Source organism: Podarcis erhardii (genome assembly GCF_964252035.2).
Source record: "Podarcis erhardii genome assembly, chromosome: 2".
NCBI lineage: Eukaryota > Metazoa > Chordata > Lepidosauria > Squamata > Lacertidae > Podarcis > Podarcis erhardii.
Window position 1 is genome coordinate 52155777 of NC_138498.1, and position 20860 is coordinate 52176636.

Below are 20860 nucleotides of genomic sequence, written 5' to 3' on the forward strand. Positions count from 1 at the left end.
TTAGGATTAGACTTTCCTTTCTCTTAGATGGGCTGCCTTCCCAGGTTGATGATTCCTATCTACCTGGATACACTGAATAATAGATAGACCTTGTGGTCAGTGGGTTTATGGTCTAAAATTGTGTTTATATGGTCATCCACATAGTTGTACACTGCATTAAACAGGAAATGCCTCTGAATAGATTATTATTTTTCTGTGTTCAGCATTCACCAGTGCTCTGAGGATTTAAGATGTAAGGTCAAGATGATTGTGGAGGGTTTGTTTTAAAAGCCGATGTTTAGAGATTTTCAAATGACAGGAATTAATAGAATGCTTGATTTTATAGCCAAGGATGTCCTAATTTATCCACCTTATTTGTCACTTTAGTGGCATGCATCTGAAAACTTTCTTTTTTCAGCATGGAATACTTCTTGATGTGGACAGATCACCTGAGGACTGCTTCTCCAAATGTCAGGAAAGCAATTCCTTGACTTGAGTACTGAAACATAAATATTGCTGCAATCATTTGAAGGACCATAGACATGCCTGACTTTAGAGGATCTGTAGGCAAGATCCGCTAACAAAATAATGTGCCCACAATGTGGTTTATGTGTTGCTTAACACTTGCTTACACAATCAAAACTCAGGGGCTGTTGTTTCAGGGCTGTTGGTCTATGATGGTATGCCATCTGCTCAGATCTAATCAAGTATATTGTGTCTTTTCGAAACCATTCCTGTTTCTCTTTGCACTCAGTCCCAGAATGATATGTGACTAATTGCAGGAAAAAGTGAAAACTTAGGAGGAAAGTATATCAAAAGGTCCAGGTTTCAGTACAGCGGTACCTTGGTTCTCAAACTTAATCTGTGCCGGGAATCTGTTCAACTCCCGAAACCATTCAAAACCAAGGTGCGTCTTCTGATTGGCTGCAGGAGCTTCCTGCACTCAAGCAGAAGCTGTGTTGGACGTTCAGCTTCTGAAAAACATTCACAAACCAGAACACTTCCTTCCAGGTTTGTGGTGTTTGGGAGCCAATTTATTCAACAACTAAGCCATTCGAGAACCAAGGTACCACTGTGTTGGAGTCATATCTACAAAGAAGAGCACATGAGCACCAACAAATACCGTAGTTCCCTCATGGCATTCACTTTAATATTAGTATGGGTTTGATGACAGTTGCTGTTCAGGACATGCCAACACACCTTTTACAATACCTATCTACAGTCTCCAGGGAACCCCCTTGGGAATCAATGTGCTGCAAATAGTACTATTTTAAGAAAAAACCTTGCCATGTGGGAGTGTGAAATAAAAATCTGCAAATTGGGCATTGCTGTTGTCACATATGGCTACAGTTGTTTACAATCTTGTGCACTTCTCTAGGGGTTCATGGTGATCTCTCTTGTATGCTTGCATTTTTAATACTGTTCCAGTGTTACATAAGGAAAATATGAGAGTATTTTTTAAAAACAACCAGCACCACCAACACAAATAAATGTTTTAGTGCATTTATTAGGGAGGAAACCAAGGAAACTCCACTAATACATTTTGAGGAACATCCTAATTGATGAATTAATCCAGTGCGTGCCCCATGTCATTCTAGCATATTGCTAGACACAACCAGTGTTTTTTTTCTTTAAAAAAATGTTTAGGGGTACAGTACTCTCATTTTCCTACTCACATTGAAATACTGCCCTTCAGTGAGGCCAAACTTAAGATTCACAAAATGTTTAGGGGCATGCAGACCCATGTCCCCCCAGAAAAAAGCACGGGACACAACACTTAACTGAAATCATGGAAGTGAGGCTCAAAGCGTCTAGTCTACATGTATGCGGACTACACACTGGTGAGAGAAAGGCACTCTAGTTGTGCTCAGAAACACTCTCCTTTCCAACCACCGGATGTGGGCAGGAGGAAGAGAGAGTAGCAGCTAATGCATGATGCTGGGGGCATAAGGGCTCTGATGCTGACAGCAAAGATTAACTCCAGATTGTGGGGAGGAGCAGGAGCGGAGAGATGGAGGGGATAAAGGCCAGTTATCTTCTCAGGTTGTGGAGGCAGGGTCTTCTTCCAGAGGCCATTCCTCTTTCCAGGGAGGTTGGCAAGTTGAGGCAATGATGTGACTGTGCAGAGGGCAAGTCCCAGGCCTTCCCCAGTGGTTGCTTGGGAAGAGGGCGGAGGGCTTGACGATTCAGCCCCTTAATAATGCCACCTCGTCCCTCTTGGGACTCTTTTCCATGTCAGTAAAGGAGCCAAGCGATTGTGAAGCCCGGCTGGGGAGGAAAAGTGAGGCTCCTGCGGGTCTCCGCCTTCCACGAGGCAGTCTGTGCTCGGGTGCTAAGCCACCACCAGGCTCTGCGCTCCGGGAAGTGGAAAGGCTCGTATTTCCCTCGGCGCTGAAAAGAAAGAGGAGCTCCTCCCCGAGAGGCGGAGGCGGCGGCATGGCCGGGCAGCCCCTCGACAGACCCCAGGACTGCCTTTGCTGCTGCTGCTGCTGCTGCTGCTGCCGCCGCCGCCCCCTCCTCGCCGCCAGAGCTCCTTCTCCGGCCCGGGCGCTGCCGCTATTGTGGCGGGCGGGCCTGCCTGCCTTGACAGAGGCCGCGGCGGCGGCGGGATCCCCGCTCGCCAGCACCGGGGCGGGCGCCTGAGCGCGGGGGGCGGGCGCTGAGGCGGGGCCGGGGCGAGCGCAACAAGGAGGAGGAAGGGGGCGGCGGCTCCGGAGCCAGCGCGCCTGCCCGACCGGCGGCGAGAGCGACGGGGACGGAGGAGCTCGGGCGAGGAGGAGGCGGGTCTCCGGGCCGGGGCGGCCGGGCCCCATGGGCGGGTGTGTGGGCTCCCACCACGACTCCTCGGGCAGCCTCAACGAGAACTCGGACGGCACCGGAGGTGAGAGGAGGCGGCGGCGGCGGCGGCGCCAAGGGGCTGGGGCTTCGCTCGGCCGAGGCGGGGAAGGGGAGCGCGCAGAGGCAGCTGCTGCTCCTCCACAATGGGGAGAGAAGCCGGGAGGGGCCCACACGCCCTCCCGCGGCTTCTCTGTCGACATCCCTCGCCTTCCTCGCTCGCTCTCTTCCCCCCACCCCCCAAGAGGGAACGCCTCGCTTCCCCCTTCGCCCCTTCCCAGCGGAAGGGGGGGTCGTCTTTTCAACTTTCCTCAACTAAAAAGGGTCTCCAGGCGCTCGCCTAGAGGTATTTCTGGGGCCCGGGGGGGGGGCAGGGGCTGGCCTGAGGGGCAGGGCCCTGACCTGCAGGGGGCGAGGTGGACAAGGTGGGATAGCCCACCCCTTTCCTTTCTCGTTGCCCAGGTAGGGAAAAGAATTGTTTCCCTTCTGTACTCCAGTTGCCAGAGTCTCTGCCACCCACACTTGAGGCACCCACACCTTGAGAAAGGCAACTCTTTCTCTTCTGAATACTTTTAACTATTTTGAGCTTCGTTATTATTGTTGTTGTTGTTATTATTGAAAGTATATTGTTTGTTTTTATGGTACATCCTGCTATCTGGGGTGTGTATAGAGAAGTTGAAAGGTAGGCTATAGAAGTCTCTTCATAAATTATGTGGGCCACCGCCTCCCTTCTCTTGACTTTGCTTATTCAAATGTACATGATGGGAAAGTGGCTTTCTTCTTGTCAGTATGGCTTTTCTTGAACCTCCCTTGCACATACTTAGCAGATAAACATATATTGTGCCAAAGGATGGAATTCTTACTGGAAACAATCATCTTCCTTAAAGTGGACTGAACTCAAAAGTTGTAGGATTGTGTACGGTAATTCCTATCTGCCTGTTATTCAGCTTTGCAAAGATTTATATGTTGATCAAACTGATGGTGGTGATGATGAGGAGGATGGAGTTTTCTCTCTGAAATCATTCTCCTACTCTGTCACCTGAAGATCACTTACCTGCCACTTTAGGGTTTTGTACCCAGTTTTCTAATAGTTAAATGTTGATACATCTCCCCCAGTTTAAATAACTTTAAATACTGTCTACCAATTTTTCTTAACTGCACGTGTATTTAAAAGGGCAAATCGTGTGGCAACACCAAATTTCCATTCTCCTTTAACAGATGGTTATTTCAGTCACCATATCAGTATTGCTTTCTATAGCATATTATTGCTTATGGATTTGTATTAATATCTTGGGACTTTGTGTTGTTAGATGCATTTTTAAATGCCAGAGTGTTACGGTTCACAAACCTACTTTGTATTACAATTGACATTCAGGGGTAATGTTTGTATGGGATAAATTTCTGAATTGTCAGGGTTGCACGGCATTTAGCTATAGAATTCCCATTAGAGGAGATTGGATTTCGGTACCTACACCCTCAAACAACTTGTAAAAATTGAAAAGACCTGCTTAATAAGTTATCAAAACCAAGGACAGTGGGGGATAATGTAAAATTAACTAGGCTTAAAGTGGAAGCTGCGATGTATCTGAAACCATGAACTGTACCTAGATAATTCACTATGCCTATGTAATGTCACCCATTATTAAGAAACTACCACACTGGCTAAGTATTATGAGGCAATGCAAGGTCATAGAAGATACACCTGTAAACCATGAACTTCCTGGCTTTTTTATGTTATCCTTCTGATCATCAAAGTAGTTTTTTTTTTCCAACACAGGGTATGATATATCTTAATATAAATTTATAAGATAAACGATTCAGTGGAATTGTGGCTGCTTCTTATCAAGATTTCCCTGTTAAGGTTTTTTGAATATCTTACATACATTGCTGTATTTTGGTGCAAAGAGCCTAATATCCGTGTTACAACAGCTGGATTTTCTAGGATGCCCATCTGTTCAAATCATATACTAGAGTGCAAGCTTGAGGATCAAAGGATAAATACATTTAAAGCTATTTCACTAAAATGAGATCTAGTATGATTCCACTTCAATTATGTGGCATCCAGGCATGATTCTTAAATGCATGAAAGTTTCTGCAATTTCTATGTGTATGCATGTGCGTAACCTACGTAAGGTTTTCTTTCCTAAAAATAAAATATATGATTGAGCCATTCTGTTAAAAATTAATGTACCGTAATCTACCAATCAAGATGTCAAAGTACACCTTTCTCTTGTTCTCAAAAGGTAAAACCTTTCTTAAATATGTGATTGTGGTAAGTGTACAATCTGACTAAAAGTCTCTCAAGGGAAACTCTGTTTTGAAGTTTCAAGGGGGTTGCTGAGAACACTAGAGCACAAGTTTTGGAACAGCCTTACTGAGTTTGAGGCTAGGCTTGCTAGCCCACTAGGTCACTCCTGTCTCTAATTTCACTTGCAGTCCTAGGTCACAGAATATCAATTTACAGGCTCCTGCAAATTATTACGATGAGATCTTGTGCAGTAGGAAAACATTTTAGAGGCAAATCTCAAACCAGAAGCAGATATAGCTTGTGAAATTACACAGAGTCCAGAGGTAATAAGAAGTTATTACTGTTCATAAGTCACCACTGATCAATGAAGTTCCTGTAATAATCCCTTTCTCTCTTATTACTTCCATCAAATATGCAATATACTGTAGACTTTGAAAGACATTAAAATTTGCTGGATGTCGTAATGCATATGTTACACGGGTGTGCATGTGATATAAAATGTCAGGATACATCTTTTCAACCACTTTGGTATAATTTTGATCTTTCTTTGCAGTTTTCCGTGATAGACATCAGTGCAATTAGACTTTTATAATTGGGGGGGGGGGACCTGTGCCTTCCAGATGTTGGCAGACTCCCTTCTCTCATCAGCCTAAACCACTATGGTCAGTGTTCAATGATGATGGGGGCTATAGTAAAGACACAGGTCCCCGCTTAGCTGCTTTATGGGGAAATAATTTGTCCAATATAAATGAGATATGCTATTGAGGCAAAAAAAAAAAAAGTATTGGGTGGCTATTTATTTATTTTTTCATTTATGAGTTGCTTCTTAGGAATCATTTTTGTTTTCATGGGGTTTTCTAGCTTCGTCTGCATGAGGAGGAGCCTCAACTGAAGGTAGTCTGCTGGGTAGCTGTTTCGCTAGCAAGCAGTCTGTGTTTGATATTATTATTTATTAAATTTCTACATCACTCCTCGTCTGAGGGTTACAGGGTAGTTTGCAACATAAAAACACAAAAATACGTAAATTTACATCCCAATCTAATAAAGCTGATATATACCGTATTTTTCACTCTATAGGACGCACCGGACCATAGGAGGGGGAGAACAGGAGAAAAAAAATTCTCCCCCTCTCTGCTCAGCGCCCCTTCAGCGAAGCAGCAGGAGAAACGGAGCCCCTTCCATTTCTCCTCCCACTTCGTTGAAGGGGCACTGCTCAGAGAGGGAAAACTGTGCAGCGCCTCTCCAGCAAAGCGAAGCCTGGAGAGCAAGAGGGATCGGTGTGCTTCAGGCAGCTATCTGCAAGCCTTCGGAGTGCAGCGCTGCGCTCCAAAGGCTTGCAGATAGCTGCCTGGATCCCCTGGAGCACAGCACGAACTGCCGCTGCCCTCAGGGGGTTTCAGGCAGCCTTGCCTCCGCTCCCGGAACTTGCAGGGCTGGGGGCGGGGGAAGCCCGAGCTTCCCCCGTCCTCAGCCACCAGAACAGGTCCGGAAACCTTGCGCGAAACCTTGTCTCCGCTCCGGGAGCTTGGTGGTCCCCTCTCCCTCCTGGGGAAAAGCCCGCAGGAGCCGCGCGAAGCTCTTGGGGGCTTTCCCTGCCTGCCTCCCCCCTGCATTCGCTCCATAGTTTTTAAGAGGGAAAAAGTGCGTCCTATGGAGCGAAAAATACGGTACATGCGATCAGATCACTAGGCTGCATGAGATCAAACTGACTGCTATGACATTTTGAAGTTCTCTCAGCTTTACTGAACTAGGGTTGTCATATATTGAAGAGCAAAAAAGAGGAGAGCCCAAGCCACTGCCAGCCTGATCTGGGAAAAGAGGCGTGGGGGGCTACCACACTAGTGCGCCTCTTTCCCCTGCTCAGGCCAGCAGTGGCTGCGGCATGCAGAGCAGCCTGAGCCACTGCCTGCCCAAGCAGAGGCAGGATCCCAGCTCCTACCTGATATTCTCTGCAATTGCCTCGCTTTGTTGTGGCGCTTCCTCTTCTGCAGCACAGCACCGTCCTGAGTATGCACGTGCCCCCTCAACCCCCCTCCCCAAAAAATCTCCCAAACTAACATTTCATTTAAAATGTAAAAACCTGCCTGGGTGGGCATGTTGGGCCCCCAAAAACGGACATGTTCAGGTTTTCCTGGACAAATGGCAACCCTGAGTGAACATCATTTGGACTAATCTTCTGCTGCAATGGTTTAGATTATTTCATTTGTGTGCCTAATTCAGAATCAGTTCAGTTTAGTCCCACATTGATTAAATATATTCTCTCTACTGAAGTGGGCAGTTACAGGCTTTGCAGCTTAATTTTTCCCGTTGGAGTTTTTGTTGATAAACTCTTTATTATTCAACTCACTCTGTTAAGGATATATCTCATTAGAAATTGTGAGTGTTTGTTTTCTTTTTTCAAAGTTCAGCAAGGCCTTCTGTTGCTTGTACAGAACAAAGAGAAGAGATCCATATTTGAAATATGGGCCTTGTAAGCCATTACAGATTTAAACCTGTGGTCTGCAGCTGTCTGCTGCTGTTTTTTCTGACACATGCCTTGCCTGTTCATGATACAAAGCTCGCTAACAGTTCAGCTTCATTGATTTGTTACCATCCTGTCTTCTGAAGTATCCTAAGATGACCAGTGGCTACCAGTAAGAATCACATAATTGCACACACTGGTGACATGATAAAAAAAAACCCACTACGTGTACAACGTTAACTGTAGTGCCTAATATAGCCCTTGGACTGTACTTTTGCTAACTGTTGAAAAGAAAATCCTTACATTAATTCAGAGTAGAAGTGGGCTACTTAGTACTGACCATGTTTGAAATGTCTGATGAGTTGGAAAGCCAAGTTTGCATTTAAAGACTGCTTTCATTTTCTGTCTCTTCTCTCTGTATCAGATCTGTGATTGTCTTGCTGCTATCTGTCATTGGAAGTCTATCAATTTTCTGAAAATCAGGATAGATAAGTCCTAGGGTGATGATTCCACCCCCAATACATTTTTTCCAAACTGATTGTGTGGTTGCTTGCTCTTCCATACAAACTTGAAGCCTTGGTGGTTTTGCCTCCTGTTAAAAAAGAAGAGTGAAATCAGTCTTGTTTCTAACCTTGCTCTAAGTGTGGTATATAAATAACAGTTGTGTGTGTGTCAATATATTAAACTTCTATAATGCCAATTCCACTGTTTCGAGGGTGGCATTAGAATGCTTGTGAGTTCTGAATTTTTGACATGACCAGTTTTAGTTCATTGCTTGCGGTTGTTCTTCCTATTGAAGAAAGAAGCCAAATTATTTGTTTAATTAAAGTCTCATGTCTTAGTTTTTCTAATCCATTTGTGAGGAGCTTCTGGACCTCTGCTAATAAGAATTTGGGATTGTGATGGGGGGGGGGGTTCGTGCTCCCTCCTGCAGAAGCTGGGGTGAATAGAAAAGGGGATTGCCACAGCAGCAATTATTGTGAAGAACTCTGCCTCCACTGTGCTGTATTCTGATGCCCCATTCTCTTTCATTTATCATAGTAGTTGTCCCTCCCCTATTCCCAGTAGGTTTCTTGGGCCATTTCATAGTTAAGGTAGAGGCCCACCCTTGAAATACAGTGGTGCCTCGCAAGATGAAAAGAATCCGTTCCGCGACTCTCTTCGTCTAGCGGTTTTTTCGTCTTGCGAAGCAAGCCCATTGACAGCTTAGCGGATTAGCGCTATTAGCGGTCTAGCGGCTTTTAGCGATCAGCTGTTAAGCGGCTTATCAGCGGAACAGCTGATGAGCGGCTTAGGAAAGGGGGGGGAGCGGGAAAAACCCGCGGGAACTCGCAAGATTTTTTCGTCTTGCGAAGCAACCCCATAGAGAAATTCGTTTAGCGAAGCGCCTCCAAAATGGAAAACCCTTTCGTCTAGCGGGTTTTCCGTCTTGCGAGGCGTTCGTCTTGCGGGGCACCACTGTAATGGATTGAGGGAAATGCTGAAACTGCATGTGATGAACTAATCTTCCCCCCGCTGCCAGTGTGGAAGAGATACAAAATGTATACTTTTTTTAATCATTTTGTTAGTGGGGGACTAGTCCTACAAACGTGACAAGCAAAACTAAGCCTGGATTAAGTTCCTTTTCTAGAGTGGACTAGCAAGAGCATGAGGGAGTGGGGAGTGGGAAATCAGTGCAGTATCAACACATTGTTAGAAATGCACTATAAATATCAGAAATGCATTATTATTATTATTATTATTATTTGCTGCCCATCAGACTGAGTTGCCCCAGCCACTCTTTGAAATTCTTTTGAGATTTTATTAAGATGTACTCATGTATAAATAGAGCCAAAGCAATTTGGAACTGTGCAGGCAAACTCTCTCAACTTGAATTTAGCTTCGGGAATTGTAATGAGCAAGATTATACATGGAGTAATGGAAGTCTGACAATCATATTCCCAAGGCCTCTAAAGTTGCATTCTAAGGCTGTGGGAGTGGACTGTGCCCTTAGTGATGGTGCGGTTGTGGAGCAAGGGGTTTAATACGATGTATGCATGAATGAGCAGTGTGCTAATCTAAGTGAAGAAGAGTTGGTGATCACTGCCCCATTGCCTGACTGGATGCAGCTCAGTTGCACTAGAAATCCTTAACAAAATATGTTGCAACTGGATAGTGTCTAAATAACTTCATTTCTCCTAAGTTTCCATTTACAATTAGCATTGCCTATCTTTTCAATGGCCTTCTACATGTATGTATCACACAGCAGTTGTGCATTATTTATTGTAATAGAAACTTTCCACAGTTTAACATTACATGGCAGTGTTATTTTAACTACTGGGTGCTAATTGTCCGATAACATGGTTTCTGCTCATTCTCTCAAACTGCTCTTTTCATGAACTATTATTCATTATTTCGGTAAATGTAGGCCATGCATTTATACTATTGCAAGGGAACTTAACTGGTTAAAAAGTACTATTTCTCTGTAGTTGGCGGACTCCACCCCAGCGAGGTTTCCAGCAACTCCCGTAGATTCTGTCTTCATTTTCTCTTTACAACATGAGAAGCAAATGGGCTTTAAAGCTCTGGTAGGGGTTTCCATTCACTGTTATGCAGATATAATGCTGTCATTGTGATCTAAAATTTTAAAGTGATTATAAAAGCAGTGCCATTGCTTAAAACTGTTCTGTTCTTGAACTGGACCGTTAGAGGATGTGTATGTGTGTTTGTAATATCTATGAAAGACTGTAGCTCAGTAGGAGAGCATCTGCAGGTAGGGCTTGAAGTATTTCCTTTTCTGAAACCCTGGGAAAACCAGTGTAGACCAATGGTCTGGCTTAGTGTAAGTCGGCCTTCCATAGGTCTAATAGCGATATTCTTGCCTCAGAACTGGGAAGCTATCTGCCATCAGCCAGGGCCCATTAGGAGGTCCTTCCCAGGAACAACATGGCAAAGGGGAGATTAAAGTGGCCCCATACCTTGGCCAGAAAAGGAGCTGCTTCAGGGAGCTTTATTCCAACCTCCCTGCCAAAAAGAAAACCCTACAGTACTTCAGCGGCAAGTTGTTATGAGACCACAGAACTGAATATGTTCTGGCCATATACATTGACTGGGGGACCATGGACTACTCAGTTGTGCAGGTTTGGGGGTGGGGTATTATTACAACCATAAGCTACCCTGAAGATCATTCATTTGTAGGGGGGGTAGTATATCAGAGAAATTACTGTAGCATTGACAGAGCAATCCTATGCATGCTTACTCAGAAGTAGAACACACTGTGTTCAACGGGCCTTAGTCCCATTGGTTGGTGTACATTAGTTTGTTTGTTCTGAAACTCAATAAAATACCGTATTTTTCCATGTGTAAGACAACCTTTTTCTGATTTTTTGTGATAAATTGAAGGTCATCTTATACACGGGTTAATATGCTAAGTAAGCGAGGGCTGGTGCTGTGGTGGTAGCAGGAAAATGTCGGAGAGGAGGCTGCTTACCCACTCTTCCCGCCTTAGGAAGAGTATTTGGTGAGTGCCAGTATGGGGTGTATTACGGCACCAGTTGTCTCAGCCAGAGTGGGGGATGCTCAAAAAGCTGCTCAACAGCTCAGCAAACTTACAAAAGAAGCTCAGCAATTGTTGAGGGCTCCCAAAAATAGGGGTCGTCTTATGCACGGGGTCGTTTATATACGGTAATATTCAAACAAAAGCAAACACAAAAATATACAGAATGAAACCACATTGTGTTGGTGGTGCTGTGCATTTGTTTGTAGCCCAAGACTGTTACGGAATCACTGTTGTTTCTTAGAAATAAACTGAAAGTGTTGCTGACCCAAGATCAGTGTAACTGTTCTAGCAAAATAGGTAGTTGTGGACCTCTTACAGAAAAGTAAAACATTTCAAGAGCTGTGTATGTATTTGCAGTGAAGAAATATTGTGCTGTTGAATAAGCAGAAGTAAGTCCTTTGAAACAATGGGTGGATAGTTTGGAAATGTTTTCTAAGGAGTGAGGTGAAAATATTTTGATTTAATATTAATAGACATAAGTTATTGACAGTTAAGATTTCATCTTCTTTCTTAGAGCTCGGTGTTTTGAATGTAGTGTGTCTTATATGGAGGTCATGAGTTTCCAGCTTGATGCTAACCATTTTGCATCTTACTGGTACAGTACAAAACTATGAACAGTCGAGACCAACATTTTCCAAAGTCTAGATTATGACTCCACTTGGTTTGATTAGTAAGGTGCACAATTTGTAAGATTAAAAAGGTTTGTCATTCTATAAAGTTCAGCTTTAGGTACCAGCAGCCTTCATATTTACCCCACTTTTTAAGTGAAAGGTTTTTCAGTAATTCATCACATGAAGCAAGCAAGAATGTTAGAATAAGGTTTAAATGTTAAATTTTAACTGATGCTTACATACTTCTTGGTGCTTTTTGAGTGGTAGCTAACATTCACATTATTCATAATTTACAGGAGCTAATGGTTTTAGTTCACTCTGTTATAACCACAGACTTGCTCCGTAAATTAATTTCAACCATAAATTACTATAAATGTAGCATGTGACCACCATAGAGAAATTGAGGATTCTCTGCAGGTAATTATGAATTGTGAACAAGCATTTTATTTTATTTTAGGTGGTGGAACAGTAAAATAATTACACGTTGTCTCTTCCTATGATTACTGCCGTTTGTTGTAAATTCCAAAACTTTAAAGTTGCCAACATTAAAAAAATGCATGTTTTAACTTTGAACGTTATACAGTTTTGGGAGGTTTACTCAACCTAGGTTTACTCAGAGTAGACCATGCACATTAATTTAATGGGTCTATTCTGAGTTAAGCAACTTGTACTTCCATGGTAGTACTATGCAAAAAGCACAGTGTTTTATTATTTCACTGTATTGTCATGAACTTGGTGGAGTCATCAAGGAATGTGGTGGTCTTTCTCCAATTTTCTAGCATGTACCCTGAGATAGCTAGAATTGAAGGAATTGCACTGCCTTTGGAACTTACTTTTCCTGTATGGATTCCCACCACAGTCTTCTTTGCCCCATTTTCTTGAAATCAGTTATTCTGCTGCCGGGCAGAACCACCAGTCTGCTGAGAATGTCTAGTTATCCGCTTTAAAATGTCAGTAACTACAGTGAGTATATTTGCACAACTGAACACCTCTGGATTTTAATCTCCCCTCCCCACCCGCAATTGTATTTGACTCTTTTAGAGTTTCAGTTTGAATGCATTTTCCTCATTTCTTCTGATAAAGGTTGGTGATCTATACAGGCTTGAGTATATCTTTCTTACAACAATGAACGTGGGCTATGAATCTGAAAGCTGCTTATTGCATTTTATGTTTCTGTCAGCTTCCTTGGCTTTGCTTATAATTTTTTGTTTCTAAATTTTTACAGATAAGGCAGAATATATACCTAAAGAACAGGGATCCCTCAGTATTCTAAATAATTTAGTAGGATAGCTATTCAGTCTCTTGCAATACAGGAAATTCTGAAGGTGGCAACATTATTAGTTATTCCTTTTGGGATCATGTGTGCGTTTATTTCTTTACTTCTGCTACTGGATTCAGTAGTGCTTTGTGGTTGTGGTAACCACCTAAATTTGCAACATGAGCTGCTAGCTGTCAATAACATCCCAGCCATACGGAACATACATTATATCTGCAACCTGACATTTCTGACTGGTTTTTTAGATGTGCTAAATTTTGCCTTGCTGGATTCTGTAGGCAGACATCTCTCCATATGGTCACAGTAACGACATGGCATTTATAGGCAACTATCTAGTGTGGGGACGCAGGTGGCGCTGTGGGTAAAACCTCAGCACCTAGGACTTGCCGATCGCATGGTCGGCGGTTCGAATCCCCGCGGCGGGGTGCGCTCCCGTCGTTCGGTCCCAGCGCCTGCCAACCTAGCAGTTCGAAAGCACCTCCAGGTTCAAGTAGATAAATAGGGACTGCTTACCAGCGGGAAGGTAAACGGCGTTCCGTGTACTGCGCTGGCTCGCCAGATGCAGCTTGTCACGCTGGCCACGTGACCCGGAAGTGTCTGCGGACAGCGCTGGCTCCCAGCCTATAGAGTGAGATGAGCGCACAACCCTAGAGTCTGGCAAGACTGGCCCGAACAGACAGGGGTACCTTTACCTTTACCTTATCTAGTGTGCAAGTAACCACCTGAATACTGAGGTATGCCCTGCAGAATTACACATTAAAAATAGCAAAACACTTTCCTCACTGTTACAGTTAAACTTGATAACTCAGTCATTTTTGCTGAAATGGTGTTGTGAGGTCTCTTAGAGTTAATTCAACATACTTCGAAACATCTGTGATTTGCTGTAATATGACCAAAAAACCCCCTGACTAGTATTCTTGTTAATTGCATTAACCTGAACATGGCCTTTTAGGGATGTAGTTGGATGCACAATAGAGATTTTGCAGAGGTTGCAAATTGCCTGTTAAACAAAAATGAATGCAACAACACAAGAAAATAATTTGTAGATGAGCAAACGAAATTTTTTGAAACACATTTTGAAACTGTGACAAAGTAATGTCTTCATTTGGTGATATAGCAAGAAGAAAAATGCAGGAAACCATGTAAAGAATGTACCATTTTGAACATATTATAACTTCTGCGCTCAAAACACAATCTGCAATATGATTTGCATTTGCATTGCCAGGATTATTGTTTTATTACTAAAAAAAAACTTAAAAGACACAACATCCATTTGTTTACACAAAATAAGACCCATTCTTATTCCTCCCTTGTGTGGTTACCATTTGTTTAGCATAGACATTTTTTTGGCCAATACAATCATGTTGCTCCCCCCCCCCACATTGATTTCTATGAGCTGCCCTGGGAGAAATTTAAAAGTGGCTTCTTAACGTGAACCAGGAAATGGCCTGTCTAGGCAATGAGATGATTCTCATTGATATTTTCTGGTCTACCTTGTTCTCAAATTATTGGATTTCTTTCTACATTATGGATTTCCTGTAGCTTAAAATGTAGAATGGAAAGTAGTTTATCAAATATACATGAGGAAAACATAAGATGACAGTTTTTTTAAAAAAATTGACTTCCTTTCATTTAGAGGTAGTCTTGCCAGAGGTTAAAACATTGGCATCTTATGTAGGTAACATGGAACTGTGCCACAGTACAGTCATACCTCGTGTTGTGTCCGCTTCATGTTGCATCTTTTCACGTTACGTCCCACAGCAACCCAGAAGTACCAGAATGGGTTACTTCCGGCTTTTGCCGCTCGCACATGTGCAGAAGTGCTAAATCGCACTTCACACATGCACAGAAGTGCCAAATCGCGCCTACGCAGTGCTACGAGTTGCAGGCATTTCACGTTACGGGCGGGCCTCTGGAACAGATCCCGTCCATATCACAAGGTACCACTGTATCTTAATATGCCCTAGTACACTTTTCATTACCTCTTGGATCTACCTTTAGTAACACTTAGATAGCCTTCAGTGCATTGAGGTTTGCTGACATTTGTTTATACACAGCTCTCTTAACTCTCTTATACACAGCATTTCAGCTGGGTTGAGGTCTGGATTTTGACTAGGCCATTGCGACACCTTGGTTCTGTTCTTTTTCAGCCATTCTGTTGTAGAATTACTGGCATGCTTAGGATCCTGGTCCTGTTACATGACCCAGTTTCAGCCAAGCTTCAGCTGTTGGGCAGATGACCACACATTTGGCTGTAGAATACTTTGGTATACAGAGGAGTTCATGGTCGACTCAGTGACTGCCAGGTTCCCAGGTCCTGTGGCTGTAAAACAAGCCCAAATTATCACCCTTCCACCACCATGCTTGACAGTTGGTATGAGGTGCTTGTGCTTATATGCTGTGATTGATTTTTGCTAAACGTGGCACTGTGAATTATGGCCAAACATCTCCACTTTGGTCTCATCTGTCCAAAGGACATTGTTCTGGAAGTCTTGTGGTTTGTTCAGATGCAACTTTGCAAACCAAAGCCATGCTGCCATGTTCTTTGGCAAACATTCCAAACCATACTTGCTCAGTCTTTTGATAATTATACTGCTATGAACTTTAACATTTAACAAGCTAACTGAGGCCTGTAGGTGCTGAGATGGAACTCTTGGGTTTTTTGCAGTTTCTGTGAGCGTCGCTTGGTCTGGCTTCGGGGTGAATTTGCTGGGGACGTCCACTCCTGAGAAGATTGCCAACTGTCTTGAATGTTTCCCACTTTTGAATAATCTTTCTCACTGTAGAATGATGGACTTAAAATTGGTTGGAGATGGCCTTAGAATCTTTCCCAATTTCATGGGCAGCAGCACCTGCTTCTCTAAGAGCATTGTGTCATCTTTCCCCCTTGGCATTGTGTTAAAGCACACCTGAATGCTCCAGACCAGCAATCTGAAAAAAACTTAGGCTTTTATAGAGGTGGGCACACTTGGTGATGATCACTTAACCAAGGGCATTTGATTAACAGCCCCTGTCTGCTACTTAGCCTCTTGATTCCTATGGAAGCGGTAAGGGTGTACTTAGTTTTTCACACATGATTTCTGCACCTTGGCTTTATTTCTGTATACCCAGAACAAACTCAGTTGGTCTCTAAGGTGCTACTGGACAATTTTCTTATTTTTTTATTTATTTTGACTACGTCAGACCAACACGACTACATACCTGAATTTAAAATTGACTGTAATTCTTCTACTTCATTGTTCAGTACATTCCAAATATTAAACCTTTACTATGTTGGTCAGTTGCCCCCAGTGTGCTCTAAATGGAAAATTTTCTAGACTGTAAAAAGCCCAATAGAAGTAGGGAAACTTTGCAGCACCATCAAATGTATTTGATGTGTAATGCAATCAACTCAGGTATAGTGCAGTGGTACCTCTGCTTATGGACACAATCCATTCCGGGGTGCCGATCGCACCCCGAAAAGTCCATAAGTAAAGCGCCACTTCTGCATGATGCAATAGAGTGCTTTTGCGCATGTGCAAAGCGTGCAGAGCACTTCTGCTCGTGCGGCAAAACCCAGTGGGTTTATATCTTTTTTTAAAGTGAGCTATATGATTGATTAACAAAGATTGATTAACAGTTACCGTAGTTAACTTAATTGTCTCTCTTTGTTAATGAATATTTTAGAAATCATACGATTTGGGGTTGGAAGAGATCTTATCAATCCAGTCCAACCTTCTGCTCTGAAGCAAGACAGTGATTATATTATCTCTGCATGGAATTGGTCAGAGCTTGGGGAGCTGCACAATCCACTTTAATACACTTGAGGTCAGCTTTCCTTCCTCCCAATAACTGCAGGCTAAAGTAATTCCTGCCCAGAGCTGTTGAAAGGGCATCCATGAAAAATGGAAATGTTTTACTGTCTTAAGAGTTAGTATGATAGTATCTATTTTTTAAGAAGAACAATAAGAAGCCTAAAGACCTTTGGTCCTGGTATATTGATCAAGTGAAATAAAGGATTAAGTTCCAAATATTTTAACAGTACTGTATTCAGTAATTTTAAATTTTCTAACCCCAGTATGTAGAAGGCAATTATACATTCCCTACCGCATACATCAAGATTTGTGTGAGGATGCTTGGCTCCTTTCCTGGAGCAGTGGCATAAGAAACATGATCTCTTCTAATGAGGCACCGCTCCAGTGGGAAGGTACCGTATTTTTCGCCCCATAGGACGCACCGGCCCATAAGGCGCACCTAGTTTTTTGGGGGGGAAATAAAGGGGGGGAAATTATTTCAATTTTACTGAAGTCTAAGGTAAGGCTTTGGGTGAATAAAATATGTTTGGACTTGTACTATATGTGGATGTGAGAAGAGGTTCAATGTAATGAAAATATGTGCATTCTGATTTTCTGTAAACAAAGTATTCTGAGGCTGTTTATGGGATGCCTAGATCTGTACCTACGATGCATCTCAGCAAGACATATTGTGACTATGTCCATGGTCATAGACTAAAGCAAAACACATTTCAGTAGAATATTTAGAATTTCAGCCTAATTCAGAATGATTGCTGTTGAACTCCCACAACAAAGAAAGGGGGTCATTACCTTCTACTGTTTTATTTTTATTTCATAAAATTCATATACTGCTTATCTGTAATTAGAACCTCCAAGTGGTTTACAAAGAATGTAAGATACACATTCAAATGGTCAGTAAATGCAAACTTTTTTTAAAAAGTGAAATTAATTAAATCAGCAGTTAAACATTTAACAAAGCTAAAACACTTCTTTTCCACAAGTTGATCAATTCGTAAGTATCCTAGTTTGCTATTTCAAGTGACAAGCTCCATGGCAGTATTGTTTCTACTATCGTAACTCTGTTCTGCTTGATCACATGAGGGCTAAATTTGTATAGGGAGCTAAGTGTGTATTCACCAATCCCAACATGTTGTGGTTACTAGATACCCCAACACCACTTCTGACTGTCATGTGTTCAGCACAAAAATCTGAAGTGGGCTTCTAACCATATTCAGCGGAATGCAGTTAAAAGTCTCTACAATACTAGGAACCTTGCAGTATTGCTCAGAGGCTTCTGACTATGCCTGGCATGTAGGGGACAGTGTGGGTGGGGGCCAGTATGCATGTAACCTGCTTACAGAGCATATTTAGTACTTGCATTATCATGCTGAATGGGGCTAAAGTTTCTCCTTAATAATATGCTTGTTACTTAGCAACAAAATATGGAAGTAGAGCCTTCAGGATAGGGATAACCGAGAATGAAGCACAAATTTGCACCAGTTATTTCCGAAGACATAGCCCAAGGAAGGAAGGCTGCACAGATGCTCTTTTACTGCACAGTGACACTGCTGAACTTTATGTAAGGTGTAATAACTGAACGAAAATTCACTACAACTGCAGTAACAGCAGCACTGTATATGCAGAGAAGTTCCGCACATGTGGCAAACATTTGTGTAGACATTCACACCACAGATGTTATTTTAAAAGTTAGCAAGTAGTCTTGCTGGCAAGCCACTCTGACCGAGAAGGAAGGGTGTTGTCAGAGAAGTGGCACGCATGTTAAGCCATTACAGTGGTACCTTATGTTAAGTACTTAATTCGTTCCGGAGGTACGTTCTTAACCTGAAACTGTTCTTAGCCTGAAGCACCACTTTAGCTAATGGGGCCTCCTGCTGCTTCTGCGCTGCCGGAGCACAATTTCTGTTCTCATCCTGAAGCAAAGTTCTTAACCTGAAGCACTATTTCTGGGTTAGCGGAGTCTGTAACCGGAAGCGTATGTAACCTGAAGTGTATGTAACCCGAGGTACCACTGTAATCCCCTTCTTCAACCTCCCTCCCCCTTAGCTGAAATAGGGCTGGCCCAAGACACTTCATTGCTTAAGGTAAAAATAACATCCCATGTACCAAAGCTGCCCAGACCAGCAATTGAATCTCAGTTATGAGATAGCAGATTGTCTTCATGTGCAGTGAAGGATGCTATCTTAGGCGTTGCAGGACAGGTCACACATACACTCCACACACACCCTCAGAATTTACCACCTGAAGTGCCTGTCTCATGTCAGGGCCAGCCGTGACTAGGAAGTCGTGTGAGAAGCAGGGAGATGAGTGTGCAAATAAGCATATGCTCCCCCTCAGTAGTGCTGAGCGTGGAAGTCAGGGGTTGACAACTTGGGAGCCAGAATGGTACCCCTCGGTCAGATTTAGTTCAGGGATTTATCAGTTCCCTGCTTTAGTTTACTGCAATGAATGCACAATGATAGGATATCATTTTATGCCTGATAAAGCTTTTGACTAGCTTTTACAAACTATGCAACTACAGAGATTTTTTTTCTTGCAATGCAAATTCAGTTGGAAGCTTGAATTGTTTGGATCAACTTCTGCCATTCCAGATGTCTCTTACATACCATGAATTTCTTTGGCCGTCTTCCTATGTATTCTTTTTCCATCAAGGGTTTAACAGAGTAACATTGATGCAAAGATGTGTTGTTGTTACATTTAATTGCCACTGCCAGCATCTATTGAGTAACCTATTGGTATTTATTTGTGTCAGTGATGGGGTCTTGAAATTTGGCAATGTAAAGTTCTCATTAATCAAAGTGACTGCCTTGTAAAAGGAGCTGAGGTTGTTTCCCATCTCCACTTAAAATTGAAGTGTTTGTGATATTGTTAGATATTTTTAAATATCATCCCAGTCTACTGAAATTGATAAAGTTACTTTCCTAAAGAAAGTTTTGTAAATTTAATTTACATTTGTTTATACTTTCTGTGAGATATCTTATCAGCTGTAGTTCTATTTGCAGAAAAGATGAGGCATTCAAAATTCTGGTTTGTTAATATTTTACTAACTTTAAAACATTTACTACTTTGATTAAAGGAGTGTGTCCATTCTCCCCATTCAAATGATTTCATCACTAACCGATTGCTAAGTACTGCTTTGACTGGGCAGAGTAATTAATGCTTAATATTGGCAGCAGTCAAATCTGAGCTTACACATGATATTGTTGGATTTCCCCCCCTAATCTTTTGACTAGAGTCTTAGAATAATTGTGTTTTTTTATTAGGCTGCTTAGAGGATTAAATAGATGCCACTAATTCTGTGGACTTTTTAAAACAAAAACAAAAACAAACACCTCATCATACTGTCAGTGCATTCTCCGATGATAGCTTCTGTGGTGACAGAATAATCTGTATTTCCCTGTCACAGAATAATCCAATATTTCCCAGTTATTTGGGCCATACCTTTTTTTAATAGGGAAAATATATTATCCAACTTGCATGCAGTTCTTTTGTAGTACTCTCTGAAGTGGCAGAAATCATGTGGTGAGGCTTTAAAAAGTAACACTAGAGCTTTTGAAGGCGCACATAAGAGCATTCCATGGTCCTTCTGAAGTGCATTTTCAAAAAACTTGATTTTACTCCCCTTTCATTATATAAACCACCAATGTTGTAAACTGCTCAATAGAGCAAAATATGATTTTTAAGAAGTAGTAATATCAGCAGTCTCCTTCAGTGCTGAAGAGGCCTAGGACTCAAATTTCAAAGCTGTCTCTTTCAGCAAAATGACTAGGCAACATGGCAAATGATATTCATGTATTTATGCAAGTTATTTTTTCTGCTGTTTATGTAAAAAATTGATTAATGTTCAGAATCAAGCACAGGCTGTTCCTGTACTTATCCTCCAGTTAAAAGGGGGTACTGTGTGCTTGGTACCATTGTTTCTGTATCTCAGATCTTGAGAGGTGCTGAAGATTTAATGGTGACATAATGAGTGACCTCTGTCATATTCCTTGATGGGCATCAGCATTTAGCACTTTGTTCTAGTTTAAGAAAAATATAACATTCAGATCATATGTAAAATATAGAAATTAAAATTGACCTTCCCGTGCTTAAAACCAGCCATTAATAAAGATCAAATACAA

The 20860-nt window shown here is 42.3% G+C and overlaps 1 protein-coding gene across 1 annotated transcript in view; it reads left to right on the top strand.

The window, feature by feature from the left end:
• Positions 1-2694: 2694 nt before the first annotated feature.
• UBTD2 (ubiquitin domain containing 2) overlaps positions 2695-20860 on the top strand; it is a 41213-nt gene continuing 23047 nt past the window's right edge. Inside the window, exon 1 of the mRNA XM_081852202.1 lies at positions 2695-2860. Within this exon, the coding sequence (XP_081708328.1) occupies positions 2791-2860 (70 nt within the window). The 5' untranslated portion in view covers positions 2695-2790. The remainder of the gene's footprint in view (positions 2861-20860) is intronic.